At 32.2% G+C, this 9932-nt stretch overlaps 1 protein-coding gene across 10 annotated transcripts in view; it reads right to left on the reverse strand.

Moving 5' to 3' along the window:
- Positions 1-9932, reverse strand: part of LOC117178167 (protein groucho-like) — a 397186-nt gene that overhangs the window by 213618 nt on the left and 173636 nt on the right. For 7 of the 10 annotated variants that reach the window (XM_033369451.1, XM_033369450.1, XM_033369449.1 and 4 more), the window contains one exon: positions 6615-6693. In XM_033369451.1, the coding sequence (XP_033225342.1) occupies positions 6615-6693 (79 nt within the window). The remainder of the gene's footprint in view (positions 1-6614; positions 6694-9932) is intronic. The other 3 variants (XM_033369453.1, XM_033369452.1, XM_033369455.1) reach the window with 1 other exon arrangement.

Genomic DNA, 9932 nt, shown 5'->3' on the forward strand with positions numbered 1-9932 from the left:
AAAGATGGCACAATTTACTGACATATCTGTTGTTTATCGCAAGGATGGAATAGAACTTTTACTTTTTTGGGAGATAGTGAAAATATATATATCTGATTATACCATCTATAATAATAATAATAATTATTATTATTATTATTATTATTATTCTCTTATCTTTCTTTCCAATCAATTTTTCTTTTCTTATCCATAGACTATATTGATTATTAACATCACTATCACCATTATTACAATTTTTTTTTTAATTTGTTGATCCGTATTTTTAGTCCCATCATTATAATCATCTGCTTTTTTACAACATCTAGCACTATTTATTTGTCTTCTGCATTATGAAACATCATTACCATAGCTGTTTTCATCTTTGCCATTGAAACCACCCACACGGAGAAAAATCAACGGTTAATTTTGCCTTGATTTCGAGAAGAGTTTAAGCGTGTTGGTTAAATCCAACTTTGAATTGCTTTTTTCATAGGTACACAGAAAAAACTAAAGTTAAATGTTGTTGCATATAAAATTTCGCGCTGTTGAAGATTACATACTATTTGGCGAAACTTTATCCTACAATGTAATAAAAGCTGTCGTATGCTCCGGCGTCCTTCGCAGCAATGGGAAAACGGCGGAGTATGAGTGAATTCGAGTTCTAAATCGGGAAACGAGACTTAAAACAACACAGAAAATACAAAAATTAAAATTTGTTACAGGTAAGACTTGCAAGGTTGAAATTTAAACATATTTCGGCAAAAGTTTCACCGAGGTTATTCTGATTTCTTCTACTGCGCCACGATGAAGTGAGCAAATTTCGGTAAAACATGTAAAATCAGCAACAGAAAACATGAAAAAAATTTATTCTTACTGGTATGTCCTCTTCGAAATAAATTACACTATTGTAGACGAATTAGAACTTATTTAATAACATTTAGCAAAAAGCGACGAAAGCAACTGACAGGTGGGAATCGCCGTTTCTCTCTGGCAAGTTTAATTTTTGTTGCGGTGAATCTTTCACCTAAAATCGATGTAAATTATATCTTTCGTTGTTTCTGTGTACGGCACTGACTTAATATATATTCTTTCCGAAGGATTTGAGAACGAAAAAAAGAAAACTTTTCGAATATCCGGGGTGTATAAGATCGTCTGACCAATAAAATGTTGAAAAGTCAAAATATTTGTTGAGGAAATTATAATTTTCACGACAAATATGAATTTTACGAAAGATATAAATCAGCGGGTAGCAGACGACAGCATTTGAACGGTTATAATCGTTCGCACATTTATTTTTATACTCCCAACTCTGACATAATAGAAGAATTTTCGGGATATATCAGGTTTTCAAAGGGCCACGCTTTGATGATCGAGACCCTACATTTTGCGAAATACGTTACGAAATGAAGAAGAAGTCAGACAAAATTGACATGCCCTGTCAAATTAATTTATTTCTATTTCCGTAGCGGCCGCCACATAGGTTCCTATTCCCTAAAAGAGAACGTGTTTTCAATATATTTAATTCCTTCTAATTGTACCGACAGATAACCTCACAAAGATGTCTTCTATTCCCCAAAAGTGTTTATATTTTGAGATTATTTAATTCCTTCCAATAAGTTCACAAAATATGTGTGACAAATTATTTTAATTCCTTCATGTGGAATATAAGTTTTGAAAATTTAATTGTAATCAATTCAACTCCGACTCTCTAGAGTTAAAATTATTTTAATTCACACATTTTCATAGATTTCATTGATGAATTTTTTAAGACGTTTAAACAAATTATTAGAATGTGAATAAATGAAAATTTGAATATTTTTCGAATTTATAAGTTATAGTAAGATTTAATACTAAAACCTAGGTTACATAAATGCTTTCGTTAAATTTTACTAAGTCGATTGAGAGGAATAGGATTTTCACTTTTTCTGTCCCCGTTGGGGGATTTTTATACGCAGGAAAAATCGCGTATTCATAGGAATACAAATTCTTAATTTTTCTGAATTCAACGTATATTACCGGGCTACCCGCTGACTTCTACCTTTCGGAAAATTTATATTTGTCGTGAAATAAATCATTTCCTCAATAAATTTCTAAACATTTCATTGATCCGAGGATCCCGAAAAACCCCATATATTCGACAAGTTTTCTTTCTTTCGTTCGCAAAAAATATGTATTGAGTTAGTACCGTACCTATGAAAAAGAATAATTCAAAGTCGAATTTAACCAGCACTCTTAATTAAAAACATGGTAGTTTTATGACACTTAGACATTTTCAGTTAAGTTAACTGTGTTCGGAAATATTTTTCACTATCTCCCAAAAAAGTAAAAGTTCTATTCCATCCATGTGATAAATAACAGATATGTCAGTAAATTGTGCCATCTTTCTAATGAACTATTCTCGTGTTACATGGTACTTTTGAATGGGCAAAACGTACATTCAATGCTAGGCTACCTACGCTTACCGGGCCTTATGGTACTTTGGAGGTAGCGGAACTGTGAAAGAACCTTTGCGAAATTTTCTCACTTGCGCGTGACGCATGATACGAGATCCGAATTATTCTCCTATCCTTGGCGAAACTTTCGCCGAAATATGTTTCATTTTTAACCGTTACAAGTCTTACCTGCAGCAAATTTAAACTTTTGTTTTTTCTGTGATTGTTTTAAATCTGGTCTCCCGATTTATATCTCGAATTCACTTATACTTTGCCGTTTTCCTATTGCTGCTAAGGACGCGTAGCAGGCTACAGCTTTTATTCCATCATAGGCATATCGCATTTTTCTCAAATATATTTCGAGAATATACTGATGCAGATTGCTAGGTCAATTTTTGGACCAAAAGTTTGGATAAAAAATGCATTATTACTGATTTATGGGTAAAAAATGAAATTTATCATCTGTGCACGTCTCTGGAGCCTAATATAACTAACCAATTTATATTAAATTTGTATTCGAAGTCTGTGGTTGTTATAAATTTCCAAATCAAATATTGGACAAATAGTTTCAATAATAAATGCATTATTGTTGAATGCTTGTAAAAAAAATTCACATTTGTACTTATTCTGACGTCTGCAGTCTAATCTATCCAACTAATTTACATCAAATTTCAATTCGAAGTCTGCAGTAACATATTTTCGATACATATTGCAACAATTTTTCATATCATGAATATTTTTTAAAATATTACCATTTTTGTCATTTCTAAATTCTGATTTTTTACACTAAACACCTGTAATTTTAAAAACTATTTAAGATATATAAAAATTTTACAAAAAATATCGAGAATCTGTTACACTTGACTTCTCGCTAGAATTTGGTACCAATTGATTTGACCGATTATGATGTAGAGATGAGCACAAGTTAAAAACTGTTTTCTTTTATGGTTTGTTTGTTGTAATTTCATAGTTTCCATGACCCAGTTTTTCAGTATGTATTGAGATCCATTACAAATTCTCGAAATATGCGTCACTGTGACTTAAAAAAATTGACTCCAGGCGAAACACTTTTAGTTCCATCTTCATCTAATATTTTGAAGGGTTCAAACTGTTCGTCGAAGTAAGCGTCATCGATTTTTTTCTGTAATTACCAAAACTCTAAATAAAACACCCAAGCGGAGAAATTACATATAGTTTATATATAGTGTGAAGTTTTATACATAATATTAATTTGTTTTATACAAAAAATGTATAAAAGAAATGAATATTTTATACAATACTTCGCACTATATATAAACTATATATAATATTTCTGCCTGGACAAGACAACCTACGCATCTTCGACAAAGTATCTAAATCTCTTGTCACATTTTTTTTTTGCTTTGAAAAACCCGTTATTTGAAAAAATGATACAAACAACAGGAAAAACATTCTTCAATAAAGATATATGCTAAATGAAGCGTCGCTTTAGATAAATGGCGTGGTAGAGCATTTAGCTCATTTTTTACTAAATAACCAGGATACAATCAACTCAGATCCTAGTGGGATAAACATGGCAGACTTGTGAAAAGTAACCTGAGACAAGTTTATTATCTCTTAAGCCATAAGGCATATTGTACCACTTGAAATAGAGCCGATTTCCTTAAAAGAAAAGGCAGCTTGTTTTTTGAGAATGTCTCAATTATGCTGCAATTTTGATTGAAAATGCTATGTGAATAAGGTTCGAGCGCCCGAAATGTACAGGGAACAGTTCACTGTATCAAATAGGGTCTTGTGGCGGCTACTCCGAGAATATTTCACCATGCGAAAGTAGAAAAGCACCATGTGAAATAGGCAAAGAAACAAGCTTACTATGTAAGATATTACTTGTTACCTGCATTTACGGGAATTACTTCACAATTATATGATTTTTCTGACATTTTTTCTCCGTTTCCACTGTTATTTCTGTGGAGATTTTATACATAATGCGAATAATACGTTGCACTTCATCTATATAATAAAAATAACTTAGTACTGATAGAGAAAAGTACGTTCTTAAATGCTAGGTAATAATAAATTTCTTGTCATAAAGTACAATCCTACACAGAATCTTCTACCATGTTTTCAAATAATTATACTTACTATGTGAGAATAGAGTTTTTCACTGTTTGAAAAGTAGTTTTCACTGTGCAACTCATATTTTCTATTAATTCTCATTACCATGTGGCACTGTAACAACTAGAACGTTCTTAAAATATATTTTTCTCTGTGCATACTAACGTCATCATTATCATCTTCTTCGCCTCCATAGGAATGTACCTACTTGCTTTGCATTTATTTTACTTATATTTAGTTTCTTTAAAAAGGTTTCTGGTTCATAATGTTATTCTAAAACAAAATTTTAATATGAAATTCCATCTTTGAGATTTATGCTGTTTCCTGCTGTAACTGATGTACTAAAGCTTCGCCACGGTTGCAAACGTGTTTGATATTTTCCGCGTGTACATCGTTCCAATGATAGAGTGGATATATAACATCCTGTCACGCTGCTTCAGTTTACATAAGTGTCACACTGCACATGTGAATATAAAAGTACGAGGGTGTGAATTTTCATTCGTATCGGCGCACCAGGTCGAACGAAAAGGAAAAAGGATGGATTCTGCGAAGGCAAAGAAGTCGTTACTCCGATCGAATCGATTGAAACGAACTGCACCAACCAATCCAATACTTCGTTCGGAGCATTCAATTTCCGGAATTAGCACTTTTGGAGTAACACGGTGAAATAGAAGCACAAAACTTACCAAGTAAAATCTGAATAATAGTTAACTAAGTATTCCGAGTGTAACTGACAATTTTAATGGCTCTATGATTTTATTAGAGTAAATTGTAAGAATAACTATTTTCCTAATTATTGATCTTCAAACTTGGCTTCATCTTTTTTTTCCTTCAGAAGAATGACATGTGGTGTCGTGAAACAATGTAAGGATCTTAATTTCAATTACTTCTCACTCCCACGCAAGTTGTCCATCGAGGTCAACAATTTTTCTGCTCTAAGAGATCAATGAGTACTTGACTCTAACATTCTTCATCTGGAGTATAATATTTTGTGATTTCGGAAGAATGATTGATTAAGATGATGGATGTATTTAGATAATATGCTCAGAATTATAACTGTAGATATTTATACTAACTTGAAACATTTTTTTTTCAAGAGTTTGGATTTTGGACTAATAAAGATGAAACAAACGACCAACAATCAGCCCAACATCCAGAATGTTGGATTATCCAAATCAATTTATTAGCAAGATATAAACTTAACCCAAATTCTTAGTGCTCAAAGTGGTTTAGGTATAGTAAACTTCACTCAATAATGGAACGATAATCTGTTGCGAAGCCAAGTATTCGTTATTCTAGAATATAGACTATAATTTGATTTTACGACAATGTATAATTACAATTTTTAGTAAAAAAATGTGGTATAGAAGCAGAGACTAAAATGTAATTTAAAAAAATTACATTAAAACTGTAATAATTAGACAAAATCTCAGATAATAAAATTGTTATTCTTTCAGCCTATTTAAAATCTTGCATGCAAATAATTAATTTTAAAGCATGCCAGTTGCAAAAGTAGTGCCAGCAGTCAACAGTTTACATAGAGTCGAAGACCATCAAATTGAGTTTACGTTTGTTATAATATAATATCAAGCATCGTAAAATTTCACTTTCAAGATAATATTAGTAGTAATAATTAAGCGAACACTGATATTGTTTAAAAACGGAATAACACTAAATTATGAAATTCCTATATTAAAGTACATAGGAAATAATTTCTGTAAGTAACGGCAAGGGGTGCCTAATTGAATACAAATTACTGCAAGTGCATACAAAAATTTGCTGAAAGCCTAAAAAACGATTGAAAACTGACAGTATTAAATTTTTTTTATTTATACGATCAAAACTCAATAACTTCTATTTGAAAACGTTAGGAATTAAATAATTCAATATTATAAGTCTTTCAAAATAAAATATCGAAATCAAGAAAAATCTTTAAAATATTATTTAAAGGAATAAAAAAATATTCCCGATTAAGAAAAGACAGTTTTTTAGCTGATGTGATTTGAGTAGGGAACTTCATATGCCTTGCCCCACAATTATTTTATTAAAAAAAAAACTTTCCTTGTAATCTGTTGAAACAAATGGTACTCAAAAATCTATAATACTCACGACGTAATCTCTAACCATTGTATAGTGTCGCTGCAGGTCGTTCTTCTCGTTTGCGAGCTTCTCGAAATCCATTTTCAACCTGGAACATAAAAAGAAGAAAATAAGTGATATGCATATATGTTAGTACAAATGTATGTTACCCTTTCTTTTCTAGAGTTTTACTCGGGAGATTTCCAACATTTCAAAGTTGCAAGCAGGAGAAGTAACCTCTTGGTAACGGGGTTGTTGGTGAGTGTGTGAAAAAGGAGAGAAGTGCTGTGCCAAAGAGAGAGAAATATCCAGGGGCGCACTGGGCTACGGGCAACCGGGAAAATGTCTGGTGGGCCCCCAGCAATCATCACTTATTACTACTCAAACATGCAACAAATGATGCAATGTCAAGGCCCTTTTTCTCAAAGGCCCGTGGGGCCCTTGGATACACAGTCAACCCCTGGAAATATATGAAAAAAGAAAAGACAAATATATAAAGGGAAACAGAGAGAAAGTGGAAAATATATAGATAGAGATAAATCAAGGAAGCGTGTGGGGGGGGGGGGGGGGGGGGTATGTTTAGGATGATGACTCAAATTAAAAAAAGCTTTTTGATTTTACATAATACCTCCCAGAAAGATTATATTCTGCAAAAAAAATATTGTAAATTTATCAAAATGTTTGTTAATATCTGCAGGCAGGTTTTCACATAGGTTAAACCACCCTACTATGTAAAAAAATTAAAATATGATGTATTACCATTTTTTTACTTGAAAATTTTAAATAAAACAAATAAAAAATAAGATAACAAAAAACTGTACTAAACGCGATGAATCAGCCCCCCACCCCCCGCTATTTGGAAAAAGTTTGAAGAACAAAAAATTAGGTCTTTGGCTCCTTCTAGTTTACAGGGCAAACACTTAATGACTTTTGAGTAAAATAATCACTCAAAACAAATTTAATAAAAAACGATTCTCTTTAAACTCAAAATATAGATAAAAGATGCTCCTTTAATATTTATTTGACTATAGATTCTTCTACTAATCTCTCAAAATTTCATATCAAATTACCAAATGGTTATCTTTTCTAGTTTATTTATATTTAATGAATGTTACAGAATATTTGTATAAAATAATCAGAAGGCATTACAGGATGAGTTCGCTGCCTCCTGTGCAGAAATTTCCCAACTTATACCCGAGTTCCGATCTGGGCCCGATCGGATTTTCCACATGTGACCGAAAGGGGGTAGATGATGTGGCTCGCGTTAGAACCACATTGGGTCGGGTTAAGCTAGACAAGATTATGTCAAGTTTTCTGTTATCCTCGTGATATTGCTGATATTGTGAAAAAAGAGATTACCTTATTACAAATGTATGAATTTCCGGATTAGTAACATTATAGATTAAAAGGTTTTTATATTTTCTCGAACATAACCTCACTTTTTAAATCTTACTCCACGTGCCCCATGTGCATTAATAAAAAAAATCATTCCATAAGAATATTAAGAAGATTCAAAAATATTTATGATTAAAATTCATTTGTGTGTGTGTGTCTGTTTGTGTAATAGCTCTAAATTTGAAAATTGTTTATGAAAGCATAATTGCTTTCTTCAAAATGCAAATTCTTATCAATAAATTCAAGCAATACAAACAGATAATGCAATTTAGATTATTTGTAATGAGATATAATGTAGAATATTGCAAAATTAAAGTTTTGTAAAATGCGAAGTTGAAAAAATATTAATATAAAAACTTGAAATTTTACTAATTATAGAAACTAAAAATTCAAGGGGCCAGATCGGGCCCCCATTTTTGATGCCCAGAGCTGGGCCCTGTCAGGTAGGGCGTTTCATTTACGGTCTGGCGCTAGACAGATAACCCTATCGGGCCCACATTTTTCCCTATCGGGGCCCGACCGGCGCCCCAACAAAATGTCTGAACTGTCTGTAACCTTAATTATTCTTTTATAATAAAATTAAAACAAATTTCATCTTTTTTCGTAGAAAATTAAATTGAACTACCTAATTCCAAATTAGTTATTTTTCTGTGTTGCAATTTAATTTACACCAGATTGTGATGAATCATATTTATTGCAATTTTGTAACTCACTTTGATAATAATCATATTCTTAAATAAGGCACTTTGCATTATAAGACCACAATTTTTATTTATCAATGTAAGAAACTTTCCAACATGCGTATCGAGTAATTTACCACATTTTTCTTCGGTAATTAATATATTCCTTTTTTTGCGTTCCAAAGCATTTTTATTTGTTATTTTAATAATTATATTAAAATATTTAACAAAATTTCTCTTATATTTACAATTATGCTACTATCATTGCATATTTATACTAATTAACTAACGGCTTATGAGTCCAGCACATACGCACATTATATTTAATGACCTTATAGGTAGAATAGCCCATTATGCAACAAGGTGCGAAAGAAGCAAATTTTTCCGGCGAGTGGGCGTACTGCCCGATCGATCATCAGAGGAAAAAATCTTCTCGCGAGGACAATAATTACCTGAGGGAAGAATCTACTTTCGTCCTGTGTTGCATATAGTATTTTATACCACTCTCGACCAGGGCCACCTTTTTGCCCTGAAAAGCGGGCCCGACGCTTTTTTCTATACCTTTGTTCGCGCCTCGAATTTCGATCGACTAATTTTTATTTTCGGCCCGCAAATTTTACTTTAGCCCCGCTAATTTTACTTTAGCGCCGCTGATTTCACTTTCGCCCGATAATTTTACTTTCGCCCCGCTAATTTTACTTTCGCTCGAAAATTTTACTTTCGCCTCGCAATTTCGGTTTGTGGGAAATATATGCTACTTTTACCCCTATTTTCAGGGGCAAAAAGTGGTCCTTTCGGTGGAGTTTGGAATAAAAACACATTTAATCGGCTTGTTGCTGCTTGGTGAACTCTCTCCTGAAAATTTTGTTCAAGTCTCCCCAACATTAGTTCTTGCATTGAGTATCATGCAAATTTGAGTAATAGCTGTTTAAACATTCAGATTTATACAAAACCATTTTACTACTTTCTGAACAATAACAAATCATATATTATTATTTATTTATTAAATGTAAATATTACTTTTTCTTCACATTTGCCAAAAAATCAATTAAATGTAATTCAATAAAACGTCAAAAAAAGAAATACTTGAAAAGTTATTATGGGGGGTGAAGGCGTTAGTAAACATGTGGTTTACGGTGGTGGAAGGAGAGGAAAATTTGGCACCTGGGGTTGGCTAGAAGGGAAAGGTGATATAACTGTTTAACAGAAAAATAGTCTTCTTTATTCATAATGTGTCTCTAGGGGTTTAAATGACTTCCATTCCGTACAATCT

This window comes from Belonocnema kinseyi, chromosome 8, assembly GCF_010883055.1.
Source record: "Belonocnema kinseyi isolate 2016_QV_RU_SX_M_011 chromosome 8, B_treatae_v1, whole genome shotgun sequence".
Taxonomy (NCBI): Eukaryota; Metazoa; Arthropoda; class Insecta; order Hymenoptera; family Cynipidae; genus Belonocnema; species Belonocnema kinseyi.